The 18,108-nt window shown below is 40.7% G+C and overlaps 1 protein-coding gene across 10 annotated transcripts in view; it reads right to left on the bottom strand.

Moving 5' to 3' along the window:
- Positions 1-775: 775 nt before the first annotated feature.
- Positions 776-18,108, bottom strand: part of Plcb4 (phospholipase C beta 4) — a 358,529-nt gene continuing 341,196 nt past the window's right edge. For 7 of the 10 annotated variants that reach the window (XM_075962284.1, XM_075962287.1, XM_075962283.1 and 4 more), the window contains 7 exons: positions 15,826-15,901; positions 13,973-14,148; positions 11,644-11,745; positions 7,682-7,739; positions 7,158-7,244; positions 4,280-4,316; positions 776-2,339 (listed from right to left, as the gene is read on the bottom strand). In XM_075962284.1, the coding sequence (XP_075818399.1) occupies positions 2,251-2,339; positions 4,280-4,316; positions 7,158-7,244; positions 7,682-7,739; positions 11,644-11,745; positions 13,973-14,148; positions 15,826-15,901 (625 nt within the window). In that variant the 3' untranslated portion in view covers positions 776-2,250. The remainder of the gene's footprint in view (positions 2,340-4,279; positions 4,317-7,157; positions 7,245-7,681; positions 7,740-11,643; positions 11,746-13,972; positions 14,149-15,825; positions 15,902-18,108) is intronic. The other 3 variants (XM_075962291.1, XM_075962290.1, XM_075962292.1) reach the window with 1 other exon arrangement.

Here is an 18,108-nt window from a genome sequence, read left to right as displayed (position 1 = left end):
AATTTTGCCATGTTCTCTTAGCTGTGTTTACTTTAATATTGTTTCAATAGATCTGTGGGTAAATATGTTTCAAATACTAAAAAGAATGTGGGTTAAATAAAAAACTGCTTCAGACTCTAAAACTGCAAGATAGAAATAGTAATTATGGTAGAGAATGATGGAAACACAGAGAAGGCATGAGTGGGACAACGGGAAAACTAGGAGCCTTCTTTTTATTTATTTAACATCCTGATCTCAGTTTCCTCTCCCTCCATTCCTCCCATGCCCCGCTCCAGGACAGCCACCTTCCCTTCACCCCACCCCCCAACAAGCCCAGGATTCACTCCTCTTCTGGGACGCCTAACAATAGGAGCCTTAAAAGGAGAGGCAAGGGCGAATGGTGGCTGTGGTGCAGGAGACAGAGTGACAGCCAAATGGGGCTCTTGGGGGAACCGCTGGCCTTGAGGAAGAGAAGTGATCAAAATCTTTGAAAACTGACAACACAATTGTGAAGAAAACCTTTTACTAAAATGGAATGTTGGTGCTGAAAATACGCAGTCTGATTCCATTGTTTCCCAAATAAGAAAACCAGGAATTTGACGGTCTGTGAAAGCTACTCAAATCATCATTGGGGGGCAAAAGAACCCATGACTTCTCTATGTAGAATCTATGCGTTTTGTGTAGGGGAAATCATAACGGAGATATGAAATAAAGCCCCTTTAGAAAATTACAAAGAGATCATATATGAGAAGGCAAAGGGATTCTAGAAAGCATTGTGGAAGCAAATACTCAGATATAACATGTGTTTTCATTTTTTATTAGAGAAGTTGTAAGTTGAATTTCAGCCTTCATGTTAACATAATTTTCTCTGTCCTCTTCAGAGGAACACACAGAATCTGTTTGTACAATCATATACAACAATTAAGTTGGCATTTTACATCCTAAAATCAGGACTCTGATTCGCCCAAGGCTACCAGGTCTCTGTGTGCTCCTCTGGGCTTGGGTAGCACGACTTGATCCCAGCATAACACTTGAGGCGCCACCTGCAAGGCAACTACAGCAGGCTAGAAGACCATGCAGATTAACACGGTAGCAAATCGTTTGGATATTTAACAGACATAAAAAGGTTATTTCCTGATATGAAAGTCTGAAAATCTGCATAAATATTTTTGTGTAAAATTAAATTAGTTATGTATTTTTTCAAACTAGAACTTGAAGTATCAAGAATGCCCACATAATTCATATACACATATATATAGACTTTTTTTATTATGCTAAAAGTCTTGATAGTCAAATAATATTCTGTGCCATACATTTACTTAACCAGTAGTTATTTGGTGTTAGAGTAACTGTGTCGGAACAGGTTAGTCATAACTGGTGCTTGTGCATCATGCAAAACATTAGGTCTATGGTTCCTGTTGACTAGTCTTGTCACGTGGTAATGTTTAGATGATTTCGCGCTATAACCGTGAGAATTAAGGAGTATAAATACTTTGTACATGGTCACATTTACAAACCTTTGCCAATAACCACTTCACAACCCTTATAGTGTATAGTGAACTGGAACACCTGGAACCTGCAGAAGGAATCCCTAGAGAGCAGTGGCAGCTGTAAACTTTCTGAAACGAGCCTGCTGAGTCCCCCTTGAAGCACTGATGAGATTGGCACAGGTACACTCTTCTGTGTCTCTATTAGTCTAACAGTGTCTGCAACATTGACAGGAAATTAGCATCTTATGGCATGGTAAAGACATGGCACTTTCTGATGAGGTAACTTAGGTATAGGAAATTCCGCAAAGTGATTTGGATAGCAGACCACCACTTCTGCTAATGAACTGTAGACAGAGTTGCTTCTTCTAGTGCATGCGCTTACTATTAAGTTACTAATGCACTATTTTTTTTTGCAGCAGCAGCTCAAACATGTTCTAATGCATCACAAAGCAGAGCTGTTAACATCAAGCCCACTGACTTGTGATGCTGTCTTTTAGCAAACATGTTTAAGTTGTGTAGCACGGTTCGACTCTGCCTGTCAGGAATAGGAGATTCTTTGTTATTGTTGTTGTGAATACATAGCTATTTTTGGTTGGCCAAAGAAATTCAATAGTCAATTGTTAAACAGAAGAACATTTGGTCATCCCCAGTCTGTGTGGTTTCAGATAACACCGTGTTTGTACATTAAAAAAAAAAAAAATCCAACAGAAAACAGCTTTTGTCCGTAGAGTCTGAGTTTAGAGCTGGGCATGATCTCCCGATGGTCCATGGTTTTCCAGCCTCAGTTTGCACTCTGGAGTTTCATACTACTGTTGCTGGTCTGCGGTCCATCTCGGCCTCCAATTTCACCATCTGCTGCATCTCCTTCGCCTACAACACCAGAAACATGACCTTACACATGGAAATCCCCGTCTGAAGGACCCCACTGGCTCTTGTCTGTTTTCTCTAGGCCTGTCCTGTTTTCACACCCTCGGAACTTCCTGGGGTATTCTCGGAAATGCAGAATCTTGGAGTTTACTTAAGATCCTCTGAATCTATCCAACAAGATCATCCAGGAGAGTTTAATGCACATAAAAGTCTGAGAAAAACTGGCCTACAAATTTCTGGGGAAGATCTCATGTAAAGAAGTTGAGCCAATTACTTAGATGATCAAACTGTTTGACTTAGTGTGGCTGGTACCTTGTGTGGAAAATTCTATCATTTTCAGAATAGCATTGCTTATGTATAACTCATTTTTCAAATAGTCTAAAATTTAATTAAAAGTAATTAAGACTTGAGTCTTTCAATGGGGATATGTAAGGTAAAAGCATATACATTACACTGCTTTGACAGGAGTACCTATCAACATACCATTACATGAGCATGGAGGATTCCAGAAATCTTACTATCTAAACTCTGGAGCTCTTGCTTCTCTGGAATCATTTACTTTTTATGGAACACCAGGATATAAGCCAGGATTAATTGAATATCATGAATTAAGATAGTCACTAAAGCAACCAGCTTATTCAAAAGGGTCAGCAGAAGCAGGTCCCAGTAATAAGTAATTACTTGGGAACATGGGGAAACAGAGTGATTCATTTCAAATTTGACTTTCTAACCGAAAGCCTAGATACCCAACCCGCATGCTTGCACCTTTTGGTGTGGTAGGGAAACAGTCCCTCTTTCCCCTTTCAGTGATAGGTCACTGAAACAAAGGACAGGTAAGGATGGAAACAGGAGAAAATCTATAAAGATACACTGTGGAAGGAAGATTCTGAAGTGCCCTGATGCTACTGTTTATGTCTTCTTTGATATTCCAGCTAAACGGAGAGTCAGAGGGAGGGGCTGGTCAATTCTAGATCATACTAGAAGTATCTAAGTATCTCAAATGAAGTTCCATAACAAAACCAGTTTCTCACAGACAATGAAGTGTTTTAACAATATGGCTTCCACCTTCATTTTAGTGAGGGTAGGTATAACATCACCACAGAATTTTAGATCTGCGTAAACTTGGGGCTCATGATTTCCTCTACCCATATAATTTTCAATGCCTGACATATAGTAATACAGGAAAATGAAGAGATGGAGAAAAATATACAAACATGAAAGAATGACACGAACAGTATTATAAGAGATGGCCGTGAGACATTGTCAGCGCTGGAAATTAAATGACTTGATGTTCAGTGGACAGTAATAAAACTCCCTATGCATTTGCATTTAAGGATTCTGTTGAATATAGTACAGAATGCATAATAAAATGCCATTGAAAGATTATCCTGAGAGCTCAATTCTCACATGAGCAGGGTGACCATCTACTTCTATTGCCTGGGACAACTTAGCTCAAGTCTGGCTATTAAGAACAAACATCTTTCTCCAAAATATTTTGTTTCTGCTTTAAATAGTCAATTATATAGCCACCTGACAAGGGGTGACTAGTCATAAGTGGATCCGACTTAACAAAGAACATAGCAAAAGTCATTGTAGTATAACATTTCTGCACATAGACCACAATACTACATCACTGAAAAGCACCAACAGACATTATATATAAATAGTGTTCTTATGTCTGGGTTTTCTTCAAGATAACAACCTGATTCCCAGATTTACAACTGGAAATGCTGGCTAAAACACTACCACAAACAGATGTGACAGCATTTCAGATTAAGTAGGATGAGGAATTCAAGCATGAAATAGCCAGGGTTTTAAGTCTAACCCCTTAAGATATTAGTTAGTTATGACCAGATGGGAGTCATAAATGGAAATCAAATCAAGAATACTGATGTAGCCAGAGAAAAGCAAGGTCTTGCTTATCATCAAAATTTCAGTCCTACCTTGTGTTTGGGACACTGCATGGCAGGATTTCAAAAGCTGTTTGTACAAAAATAGTAATGTCAAAATTGAGTCATACATAGAAAACAAAATACATGAATACTGAAGTGATTTTGAGAAATGAATGCAAAACCATATACAGAAAAGCAAAAAAAGCTAAGAATAAAACACATACACACCCATTAGCAACAACCTTCCCCAAGCTGACTCAACAAAGGAATAAAAATAACCGAACAAACAACCAATGCCTATTAGTCCCACGTGTGCCTCTCTCCTGTAAGGGGGTAGGTTGTCTGAGCTTTAGCTGAGCCCTTTCTTTACCTCACTTTATTGAATGATGGTGTCGATGACAGATATTAACTTTTAAGAGTTGAATGTGACAGTAATGATACTGTTAAATGTCTGAAATGGTATATGTCAAGACAGATGAAACACTGTGTTGGAGAACTATGGGAAAAACTAAGTCACAAAAAAAAAAAAATGCCCTGGCCCTTGGAAGTCTAAGTGAACAAGTGGCTGATGACAGACACAAGGCTAAAAAGTGTTTATAAAGGCCACAGGATCCAGAATCGAGAAGGAATTGTGTGAACCTGTTAGCTGTTACTACCAGTGCCTCTGACAGTAGTCTAGTTACATAGATCCACCAGGCTTTGTTTTGGGGTTGGTAGGGCTGGATGGGAATTCTACAATACTAGGGAAAATAAAGTAGAAAGGGCTATGTTGTATGTGTGGTTAAATTAAATCATCTTTGATCTACACACAGGGAGAAATTTGGGACTTAGTAGCAGCTTGGAAGATTGATTTAGAAGTTTGGGGTTTCGTGAAGATGATGACTGCCTTGCTGAAGGAACGCTTGCTTGACTATGGATGGAGTTCTGTTACGTGGCTCCAGCCTTTGTCGACATGAGGAAACAAGTGGATACAGTGGACCCCTGCACCGTGCCTAGGAGAGTGTTGTAGCAGTCCAGCAATTCCTGGCCTTGTGTTTAAAAGCACACTACTGTTTAGTTTGCTATGGAGCAAGTGATATTTGCAAATTGAACCTTAATGTAGGAATTCATTCCCAATTCTATGTTTGCTAGAAGTTGCTATTTGACATAGTGAATGCCTTTTCCTTGAATATCATTACAGTTTTACATCTGGATATTTTTCACGTTGGGTGCTTTCGTAAGTTTCTGTGACTCAAAGCCTGAGTTGTGGGTGGTAGATGATCTTATGACACATGAATAGGCATTATGTGAAGTTTAAGAACAAAAAGCCAGCATCTTTACAACATGATCCAATCAATACAACTCTCAGGAACCTCATATTTTAATGCAATCTGATGTGGTTTGAATTATCCATGACTTAGTTTAATGCTCATAATGATTTCTTTATTATGCTTTAAAAGCAGCAACACCTGAACACTGTATTCTGTAGCTCTGATCTACACCACTATGTAGTGATGAGCAATTTTTAGCACATTTACATTCTTTAGTCAAACCTGTTGCTAAGCGACACGGTAATTTCTAAATAGTTTCCTAATTTAGATAGTTAAAACCTAACTCTGCCTTGCCTTTCATCATGCCCTTCTTTTAAAGCAGATCCTAAACGCTCTCAAAGATATCCTCACCCTCTACTTTCCTTGAACCTCTGAAGTGAGTTCTGAAGCTTTTGGGGATGGTAGCTTTACCCTTTCTTACAGTCTTGTATTGCCAGGGACACATTCTGGAATGCGCTTTAAAAACAGAAAACATAATGCATACCAGAATATGATGAATTCTGATGAAGCCAAAAGAACTGGACTTCTAGGACCAAACACATGTCCAGTCTCTCTTGGGGATCAGGGCTATGACTAGAATTAAGACACTTCATTCGGAACCACGAGAGGACCAAGTTCTGTCCAACAGAATGTGAGGACTTGAAGCCAGAAGCTAGGTGTGTTACCTAAGCTCCAACACAAAAATGACTATGGTTTTGTGTTCTTTTCAAGGGCCTTTTAAAATGTAATTCCTTATGAAGTATTCTTCAGGGTGAGCTATTTTACTCTGAAAAAAAAAATCTTACATAGGATTGCTTTCTAGAGGGGAAGAAATAGAAAAGAAAAATGCATTATTATTTCATCAGAAGCTCTTTGCAGTTTCTAAATGGATGTAAATCATCAACAAAGTACAATGTCCGAACCAAGAATGAAATGGGACCAAGTAAGACAGAAATGTTCACTCTGGTAGAGCTACAGAGGTTGTAAGGAAGGCCCATGTGGGATACAGCCTGCTATGCTGCACTGCGGGGAAGCAGATGTGCCCTGCTGCAGGTACCTGAGCAAGTGAAGTCTACTAACCACTGTGTGTAAGCTTCAACTTCTCTAGTCAGTGTTTTTCTTTTCTTTGAGAAAAAAAAACAAACAGTGAGAAGATGCTAAGCTGTTGGGCTGCTTGTTGAGTTATGGAGGCAAATCAGATCCCACTGTGATGCTCTGGGGAGAATTTACACATTCACTTTTTTAGATTGACACTCAAGAGAGATGGTTCTTTTGATTGACTTTTATATGCTGACACCTACCAACTTCAAGCTGCAAAGCTTTACATGAAAATGGAGGAGTAATTCGCAACCTGTTTGCTCATATCCTTCTTCTTGAAATCCAGCCCTATGACTGATCCAAATGACAACTCTGCACTCTTCACGCCCCACACCCACATTCTTCTCCCACTCCACAAAAGGTACTTCTGGCTTTTTTAGATGAAAAGGAGAAAGTACAGCAAGCGCCCAGCAAAGCTCTCTACCTCCCCACTCCCTGGACTCCGGGCCACAGTCCTTCCCAGAGGGTTCCTGTGGGCCACGGCACCACCACCCTGAAGCTGATGGGCTGCCGATGTCTGCCATGTGTGTTGGGGGAAATACCTGCTCATTCTGTTTCTCTAGGAATTCTAGGTGCTCGAGTTGGACTTTTTTCAATTGATCCATTTCTTTCGACTGTTTCATCGCCAGCTGGAAAAAAATATGATCAATTTCAAGTTGTAGTCTCAACATTACAAATGACGGATGGCTTATTAAACTCATCATTTTACTGAGGGTAACCATACATTTTTAAAAAAAAGGAATGAAAAATACCACGAAAATTGTTAGGAGTTTAAATTCATAAATCATATTGGGCATATCTTCTCCTTTCCTAAATCTTAGCAAATAACTGAACACTTCTGCATGAAATTTGGCTTTATAGCCTACATAAAATGCTGTCAGATCATTTCCATAGTGACAGCAGTAAGAGATTTGGCTTTTGGGGAGGGGCAATGCTGGAATATTTAGGGTACAGAAAAATAAAGAAAGTAGGCAACCAGCTTGAAAGGCTTGGAGGCTAGCACAAGTTATTATTCACAGATTTTTTTCTTCAAAGAGGAGTGCCAAGAAAAGCATGAAATACTCACTCTCTTTCTTTCTTCTAGAAACTTTTTAGTGTTGCTGCTGTTCAACTCCCTGACTCGCCTAAAAACAATAGAGACAGATAATAGTGTGACACCATACGGGATTCACATCCAGCCATAAGAACCAGTCTTCCCGCACCACATTTTCTGGATTAGATTATTGCTTCCTTTTCCTTTAATCCTTATTGTAGCATTTTCTAAACACACAAATTTCTTAGGAAAGCATAAAAACCAACCATATACAGATCACTCAGGTTAACCAATAATGTTTCTTTATGGTCTCCGACTTTAAAGACCTTTGTTATCTTGTTCAAGTAAATGCACATTTCCTTGCACGAGTTCATTTGCACCCTGCATGTGCAGGAGCCCTCTGTGGACAACGGAAGTGTTGGATCCTCCGGTACTGGCGTTACAGGCAGTTGTGAACTGCCATGTGCGTGCTGGCAGGAGAACTGAGGTCCTCTGCAAGAACAGTAAGCACCCCTAACCACACAGCCATCTGTCCATAAGTAAAAGAGAATGTTACATATGAAATTTAAACTTCTTTTGCACTCCTTCAGATTCTATTTTCCCTTCTTCCTCTCCTTGGAGGAAGTACTGGAGCTGGCATAGGCTTACTTAGCTATATTTTAATAATTTTAACTATATATGGATGTGTCCATGAGAAATACCTCTACGGGTTCAAACTTTCCTGTGCATAAATCACCAGGGGGATCTACCAAAGATAGCTGCTGTGCTCTCTGCCACAGAGTCAGACTCAGAAGGGCTGAGGGGCCCGGGCTCCACTGTTTCTAATGAGATCGCACATAGCACTGATGAATACTGCTAACATCATTCTGTGTGTTTTAAGGACTTAGTAGGATGTTTTTGGCTTCCTCCACAAGCCCAAGCTTGCAGACTTGCTTGCTGGTAGGATATGAACAACCTCCTCTTCATCCCATGACTCTGTCTTTAACCTTAATTTGCATTTTTTACACCGGAGGAGTGTGGGACTGCTTTCCCCAGACAGCTGCCCAACCTTGATTTACGAGATGCTGACAGTTCTGCCCCTTTGTGGGTGCATCATGCTGTTTGAACTGTGCCCCTGATTGTAGGTGGGGTGCTTTTCACGACTACACAACATCCAAATGGGTGGACTTCTCTAACAACGATGTCTTTTCAGGCATTTCCGTTTGCAGTCATTTCATGTGTGTTTTCCTTTTCTCTTTTAAAATAATAATTATTCTTTGAAAATTTATACATGTATACAATGTAAATTTCCTACGATTTTTCTCCAACATCCCACAGTGCCCTCAACTAGTCTCCCTTCAACATCTTCCTTTTTATTATTAACATTATTAATAACCTCCAAATCCAATTAGCGCTGTTTGTATTCATGTAGATGTGGGCTGTCCACAGGGGCACATGCATTTTTCTAAGTAATTCTCCACTCTACGCATATTTTCAAATGTACCATTAGCATTATAGAAGCCTTTCAAAATTATTTTCCTCTTTTATTTTCAGTTTTCTTTCCACGCACCACTAATTTTTGCTTCTTCTCTCCTCCTGATCGTTCCTGCTGACAGTCTAGTGAGGATCTCATCTGCTCCCACAATTTCCACAAAAGCCATTACTTTCTGGATGCTTTCTCTTGCTTCCCCCCCATTCTAGTACTTTGAGCATTTTGTTATTCATTTTCAACTGGGATCTTGGTATTCACTCTGGTTTCTACCTTTATATCTTCTTTGAGTATTCACAACATTAATTTTGACATCTTTTAGGAAATAAGCTTTTCATGTAAACATCACTGCAGTTTCGTCCATGATCAACAGTGCTTGCATTTTCATTTTGTTATAAATATCCTATAATGTCTGCTCAAAGTCTTTTCTGACCTAGGAATAGAATAACATTTTAGTTTCTATTGGTCTTGCTAAGTCTTATGATAAACCTTTAACTTTAGTCCTCAGCAGGATGATAAAACTGAAATCACAACCATATACACGTGCTTCTTAAGGGGTGGTTGACTTGTTGGCACAAAGGTTATTATCATTATTTTAGAAACAGATATTTGTTGATGCTTTATGATCAGATAATGATAGACAAAAAGTTTCAGTCAACAGATATACATCAAAATAAAGACAATTTTTTTAGACATGGTTTCTCCCTGTAGCCTCAGCTGTCCTGGACAAGGCTGGCCTTGAACTCAGAGATCTACCTGCCTCTGCCACTTGTCCCTCTTTCCAGTGCTGGGATTAAAGGCATGTGTCACTACACCCAGCTAAAGACAATATTTTTAAAGCCTGGATAATGACATTAGCAACACCTTAGAGTTTTGGGTGATTTAAAAGTTGAGTATGGTAGCTACCCCACTCACCCCAGAGCTCAATATTCTGAGACAGGAGGATCTTAGTGAGTTCCAGGCTGGCCTCAGAAACACAATTAAGACATTGCATTGCAAAAAAAAAAATAAAAGAAAATTTGAACTCAGATGAACTTAAGTCTACTTTCTAATATATTTGATAAAATACAATAAAGGATGATCTAAAACCCCAGCCTTCACGGTGGATTTTATATTTCACTTTGTACAGCCCAAATTTAACAACACCGTCAAAAACAATTCAAGTTAAAGATTAATCCATATTTAGCATTTTTAGAGTATTTGAGGGTTTTGAACTGAAGAAGATATATTTGTTTCTATGTATATAAACACTTTTAAACAGAGTTCCTTATCTGAGAAAGTGTGCAGAGACTGGCACCTCTGAAAAGTTAACAAGTGTCAGAGAGACACAACCATGTCACACTACAAACAATCACCGGACGAATGACTAATGATCTCCCTAGAACCTTCTTCCCGGGAGGCATAGACGGCACTCATCTCCAGGTCAAAATGACTGTGGAGGGCTACTAAGAAAACTTGGTGAAAAAAGGAACCTGCAACCAAGCCTGAGAAGCTGAGTTTGATCCTTGGGACCCACAAGAGCAATCCAAATCCTGACAGTTGTCATCTGACTTCCACATGAGCACTTTGTACGACTGTGGGTGCTCCTATGCTCTCCCTCTTGCTCTCTCGCTCTCTTTCACACACCATGCTCACATAAGGTAAATAAATAAATATAATAAAAAGATAAACTACTGTGGAATTCCATTTCCCTTTGGTGGGGTATTATAGTTAAATGGCATTTAGCAAAACTTCACTATAAAAGATGAGTTAATTGGCAGGATGCTTTGTATTTAGTCATATTTTGATTTACTATTACCTAGCATCACTCAAGAGCTGAAAAGAATAAATGCAACTGAGGCAGTTCTGCTCGAAACATCAGCACCCACTGAGTATCCTAGAAGGCTGGGGAGTCGAGTTAAAGCACAGAGAGCCCACTTTTGTGCTACCAAGTCTTCTAGGTTCATGGAGTTCTTGGTTCACGGAGTGACACGTGAGCCTGAAATGCCACACTCCTTTTCCTCTTGGTCCCCAAGGACTAATCTGTATTCTGTGTTTTGTGGAGCAGAAAACAGCCAGCCTTTCAGTGGCCCTGGTCTTCAGTGCTATCTCACCAGCAATCATCCATCCATGAGCAGGACCCTTGTTGTCTGTGGCTCCCACAGTTCTGGCCTGGTCTTTGTCTGTGAAACTGAAGGCTTCTGGATACTCACAGATGGATGATGGGTAGTGAGGTGATTGTTATCTGTGTTCCCTGGCAACACCCCACTACGGGTAACACAGTTACTGAAATCCACCTGTGGTTCCTTTTAACAGCTGTAGTGAAGGTTTGCATATAACACCTGGTACCACAGCCTTAATCAGGTCTTGTCCCACCCCATCTTATCTTCCCATCTTCTTTGAGGAAGACCACTTGCTTCGTAATTGTACTAACAGGACTCTTAGGACAGTCCAGTGTTACAGCTCAGATCCATGTTGAGTTTACACAGTCTAATGTTGACACTATCCCAGGAACCCAGACTGTCCCAGTGAACATCTTCACACTTACCTTTCCCTTTCTGCCTTATTCTTGATAGATTTATCTTGACTGATGGCTTTACTATTTTCCATAGAAATCTTAGCCTGGTGGGCTCGCATCTCCTTGCTTTCCCTATGAAATAAAAATAAGAAACAAATGAATGGAGAGGCGTATGATGGCGATTAAGAACTCCATAAGGCTACAGTTGAAGGTTAGTGAGTATACAGATGAAGTCCTGGTGCTTACCATAAAGTATCATACGCCTTAACAGGGTGTCTTTATGACATATAACAGGAAAAACAACAGATACCAAGACAATGTGTAACAATAGGGCCGAGTTCAAATTTTTTACATGCCTGAGTTCATGGAGTTGTTTCGTCCTTTGGCAATGGAGGGAAGGAACCCTAGCTCAGGAAGGAGAGCAATGGCTGAGGAGAGCATTGCCACCTAGTGGAGACATGTGTTGTGGCTGGTATATTTGAGCAAAGATGCTGTGTTTCCTCCAAAAAAAGAAATACACAGATGTTCAACTTTACCATGCTCTGTTTGGGACCCAGTGAGATGGACGAGACAGGATGCTCTAACCTTCACAAGTGACCTTCCTGCCGACCAACAGTCCACGGGAAGGAAAGGGACTAAATAGTTCCAAGTATAGGAAAGAGCAGATCTGTATTGACAGCTGACTGGTGACTGTGTAAGTACACACGTGTGTATGACAGACATGTCTATTTTTGGATCACTCTTGTGTATAATAAAGGCATATAGTTTAGAAGACTAAAATAGATGTGATAACAAATAATTTTTCACTTAATAAGTGATCTCCTTAGGAGTTTGTGCGGAATGTACAGGCAAGAACGCTGGTTACCTAGGTCCAGTGGTTTGTTCTACATCAAGAGGGATGTGCAAGGCTAAAATGGGATTTTAGTAGGCCACCATCAGCAGGACAATGAGAGGAACTCTGGACCCAAGGCAAATGCTCTCAGTTTCCCACAACTTGTTAGTAAAGTGATCTTTCCAGACACCCATTCTTCCTTCCTTTCCTTCGCTTACGAATGACCAAATGTTGCTAACAAACATTCAGTAAATGAGAACAATCACAAAGCCAAAAAAAAAACCGATACACTAGGCAATAGAGATTTAAAAAGAAAAAAACAAAACAACCCTAGTCCTGCTGCTACTGTGAGGAGGAATGCTCTCGCCACAGACTTAATTTTAAGATAAATTAGCAGCTTGGGTTTGCGTGCGTGTGTGCGTGTGTGTACGTGTGCACACGCATGTAAATGACTTTCTAATCAATGAAAAATTAATTTTTTTATTTCTTTCAGGTACTATCTAACTTTGAGGCTTATAATTTTTCTCCATGTGGTTAGAGACATGATTCGAAAGTGCCTCGTACTCTAACCCATTTTGAAATAAGGGGAGGTGCCTACAAGCTGCCACTGTCGCAGCGCTCAAAGCGGGGAAGGGATGCTGTTATGGGGACTTGACCCAAAGCACACATGCAACCGGAAGCGCTCCTGAAGAAAGAAGACAAGACATCCTTTAACCCGTGGAAGCAGACCCGAACTCAGAACATCACCGGGAGCAGCATGCTTCATGACAGAACCAGATCATACCAGGCACCATCGGCTGTCTCGTGGGAGAACTAGAAACTATGGCAAAACCCCTTTATTTTCTATGTCAGGATGTCTCACCAAAAGGAAGGCTGGAAGTTTTTGCATACAACCATATAGTTTATGCGGTTGCCATGTTTTTTTTAAATGAACATTTGTTTTGTTGGAATAAACTTTTTGTTTTGTATTGTTTTGTCTATATCAGCATACCCCTGATTATACTTAATGAAGAAGTCCGGCTCAGCCCAGGCAGCATTTCAAGTGCAACATGCCCGTTGCTGAAGTGGGGATAAGCAAATGAACTGATAGGTCTTGGCTACCTCTTGGCTGAGTCTGTCCTCCTAAAGTGCAGTCCCGGCAATGTTTAGTAAAAAAAGGAGGCTCTCTTGAATGCATTGCCACTGTGGGATGAAAGCCACCCTAGGAGCTCCACTGGCCAGGACTTATGTCTTACCTTCCTAAGAGAATTCAGCTGTTTTTCAGCTCTAGCCCTATTTACTCTTGAGCCCCAAAACACTTAGAGGAGGAAGACCATTTCTTAGTATGTATTATAGGCAACTTGCAATCTGAGCTAACTTTACATGATTGTGGTGTCTTCCTAACACATGCAAGCCATTAGCATAAATCAGCTTCCTTATACTAAGTGTACGAGATACATTGCACTCGTTTTTGTTCTTCACACACACACACACACACACACATACACACACACACACACACACACGCACGGTGTTTGACTCTCCCACCTGTCATGGGAGAGTTTCAGCTGCTGGGTCTGTTGCTCATGAGCGTTGATGAGCAGCTTTCTCAGCAGCTCACACTGCTGGTTCAAGTGCAGATCCCGGATTTCTTGCTCCTCGGCACTGTGTGTGTTGATCATTTCTGACCACTCCTTTGTGTGCTGGGCCACAATCTCTTTGACCTGTGTGGGGAAGATGGGATGGGTCACCTGGAACCTTTTGGGTCAGCTATGCACTGAAAGCATATGCTATTCATGCAGGCCAGTTTGTTTCGTGACTCGATGGACGTCTACAACCCACAAAAGCAACAATCACTAATGACTGTTTTATTGAGAACAACCTATCACTCTGGCCGCTAAGTCTCTTACATTGTCCTGTTATTTCACTGCCTGTCTCCTCCTTGGGTGTGCCTGGGTCTTGGTCAGTTCCAGCACACTTCCTCATCTCATGCCTCACCTCTACTAGACCACAGGTCTGAAGAGAGAACTGAGTGTCCTCTTAGTCCTAGATTATAGCTTACTTCATTGCCCTTAATAGACACTAGGGCAAACAGTCTTCCACTTCTCAAGGCCACACTTTGTGCAACGTGGTTTTTCAACCCCTTGTAAATGGCTAGAGGCTGTTTCCCCAAATCCTGAAATCTGCCTGTCTCTGTAACTTGCTCTATTCAATGAGACGACAGCAAGTGTGCCTAAAGCAGAGGTATACAAACAAGATATTTTCCTTTTTCTACGGCTGGTGCCCTGCAAACGAGCCCGGACTGCCCTGCTGGAGGCTGGAGGCCATGCAAGGCACACAATCACCCTGCAGGTAGCAACCCCTCAGATATACAAGTGAGGATAACAACCCTCAGCTAACTGTGGATGCTTGGGTGAGCCTCACAAAATCAGAGCTGTCAACCATTTGAATATAGTCCAAATTTGTGGCCCTCAGAATGATGAGCAAATAAATAATAGTTGTTTAAAGGCATTGCATTTTGGCAGCTTATGACACAGCCAAAGTAAATTGATACCATTGCCAAGACTTCTGATCTACATGAGGAAAGTATCTAAAACTCATGGCATAGTACATAAAGCACTAATTCTCATATCCAAAGCTAAAAAGAGGAAGAGAGAATGGAGAATGATGCATAGTCCCTGCCATGCAAAATAAATAGCACAGAGGAACACACACTCCATCCAGAAGAGTGTGACTGGTCTGTGCATGTGTCAGAGCCATGGGGATGGATGATAAAGCCTTACATAACCGTATAAAGCTGCTGTTTCGAGCATGTGCTAGAGTTGAAAGCTTTAACAATAATTTAAAATTTATTATTGCTGAAATCATGTTTGTGTTCCTCCTGAGTCTTAGCATTGAGGTCCTCTCCAAAGGCTCACAGCTTTACTTAAGGTCTCTCAAAATCCTAGTTTCATTTGAGTTGGGGAAATTGCCAGTGGTTAGGTTCAACTCTTAAAATGTCAGCTTAATTTTTATCACCCTAAAAGTCCTAGCAAAGATGCAGTAAAATACAAGCAAGTGCTTGGTGTTCCTTCTGTAGGGAAGCATAGTCTGTATTTTCAGTACCTGTGGGGCTTCCTTCCAGCCCCTTTGCTCACTGTTTCACTTGATACATCAAGATCATCAACGTAAGTATCGTCAGTCTATTTCTACACACAAGATAAAAAGATGTTCCACGAAGGGGCTTTTCTCAAAGATGGGTAAAGCTGTGTCAAGCACAAACCTCTGACCCCATCTTCCAAGTCTAACTACCCGCTACTGCTTCTGATACCAGATCAATCCTGAGATGCCCCTTCTAAAATAAACTATAAAATATTTTCTTCAAGTCACCGTGTTTAAAAAAAAACACGGTGTTTTCTTACCTTAGATTTGTGATCTGATGTCAGGGTCTGAATTTTAATTTCTGTTTCTTTTTTCATTTCAAGACAATTACTTCCCCTGAAAATGGAGAAGTGAAAATGCATGCCAGAAATTAGATATCTTTCAGTTCCCTTGGGCCTCTGTGACAACATTTTCTGATGAAGACAATATAGTCATCAAATGTGTGATGATGCCATGGCTCATTGGGCGGCATCCGCTTTTCCAGGAATAGATTCACACCTTAGAAATTTATCTGCACCATGATTACTCAATTCAACCACACACAGAAATACTTCAGACCTAGCAATTATTTTCTTGTTATGGTCTGTTGTCAGAGTTTCCATTTTGGTTCCTGCTTTTCTTTAAGCTGTTTTGTATTTATTCCATAAAATATTATTAGGAATGAAAACACTCTTGAAGTGAATTTCTAATTCCCTCATTTTGGTCATAAAGCCAGATTTTTGTCTTTTAAACATGCCAGTGAGGAAGAAAATAGCATTTATTGGCACTACATAGCAGGGAGGGGGTGGCTTATTCTCTTCTGAGTAGGAAACATATACCAGGCGATTGCCCAGAAACCATTACTACTAATTTCAGTACTGGTATTTTCTTCTCCACGTTATTGCAGAAACCAGAACAGGACCTGGGCTTCTGTCTTCAGCACGTATGCTCTGGCTTATGCTAGCCCAGCTCACAGTGCTTCATTTTATGAACCAAGCGTCCTCGGAAAGCAACACTCTCCCCTGAAAATGCGCTCGCTTGTCACACCCGCCACTTCTCAATGACTGGTACTCAGGGTGTTTCTTCTCCAGTCTGTTATTCAGCAAGCTGAAATGTTCCCCTGGCTTCATTCCAGACAAGCTTCCACAGTAAATGTAATGATGGGCTTTATCCAGCCTTCTAAACCAGCTGGCATAAGCTAAGGATCCCTGTAATATTAAGAAGTCACGACTGCATAATTATTCCCCTTCGCGCATTGCCTTACTCACTCTCTGCCCCTGCAGAAACGTTTGCTTTGATTTCTCCAACATTAACTTTTTCTTTCTCTGCCTTCTCCATTCACCTTCTCCCTGCCACCTTAAACAAGCTGAATGGGATGTTCTTGAGAGACAGTTATCCTGAAGTTAGGCAGGAACACTTGAGTAAAGTGCCTTTGCCCACTTGACCCATGCCCTTCAGCTGGGTATGACGAGTAGGGAAAACTTCTTCACTGACCATGGCAATGAGGTCTAATTAACCCATACTGTAAATTGAAAATATCAAAAAAGCAAGATGCATTTAATCCAAGCAAACTACTCAGTCTGCTGCAGATGATCAACCATTCTTTGCCCCCACGCCTTATGTGGCTGACAGGGTGATGCTGACCAGAAATTATCCCACCATCAACTAGAAACCCAGGCAAAGACAAGATTCAGAATTCCGAGTTCACGCATTCCTGGATGCAGGTAACTCCTGCACCGTGATGAAGCTGAAAAATCATAACTCAAACCATCTTCAGCCCAAGGTCACCTGCACATGTTCTATGAGAAATGGATCTCATTACAGAAATATCCAAACACATATGACCAATTTCCCTTTTGACCAACATTCCGGCAACCTAGAAACACAAAGTCTAGGTAGCAACAGGAAGCTCCCCTTGGAGTAGGCTGTGCAGATGAAAATATCTGATAACTGGCTGTGAAGGTACTTTCCATGAGTTTTTTAGGTCTTGTATTTCAAGTACTGAGAATATTCTCTCTGCAGAGCCTGGGGGCAGATCTGCATCTGGCAGCATGGGCTCAGAAAGACACCTACAGGAAGGCTTCTTCGGTCTCCTGTAGTGTGACATAGAGCTTTATGTGTGGTGGAACCCACCACCTCCTCATGAGGATGGCTCCATGGCCAGTGTCTCATATGAAAGAACCAGTCATAAACATCACTTTCATTCCACTTTATGCTTGAGAATAAAAATAATAAGATAAAAGTGAGTTCTTATCGAAAGTCCTAGGGATATTATTGCTACAAATGTAGGAACCTAATATCATGCTTGACAGAGAAACTTACTATATAGTTCTTGCATCTGAAAACTCACAGTAAAACACAGAAAGAGCCCACATCTGTGCACAGAAGCACTGCACTAACTGGATTTAGTGGGCTCAAAAACAGAAAGAAGACATGAATTTGGGAGGGAGGTGTGTTGAGAGGAATATGGCAGATTCAGAGGGAGAAAACAGAGGATGTTATAATTGTATTTCATTGGATACATGTATAAATTTCTCAAAGTAACAAAAATTCATTTTTAAAAA

The sequence above is a fragment of the Microtus pennsylvanicus genome, chromosome 2 (genome assembly GCF_037038515.1).
Source record: "Microtus pennsylvanicus isolate mMicPen1 chromosome 2, mMicPen1.hap1, whole genome shotgun sequence".
Lineage (NCBI taxonomy): Eukaryota > Metazoa > Chordata > Mammalia > Rodentia > Cricetidae > Microtus > Microtus pennsylvanicus.
The sequence above is the reverse complement of the archived record's forward strand: the minus strand, read 5'-3'. Positions and strand labels throughout refer to the sequence as shown.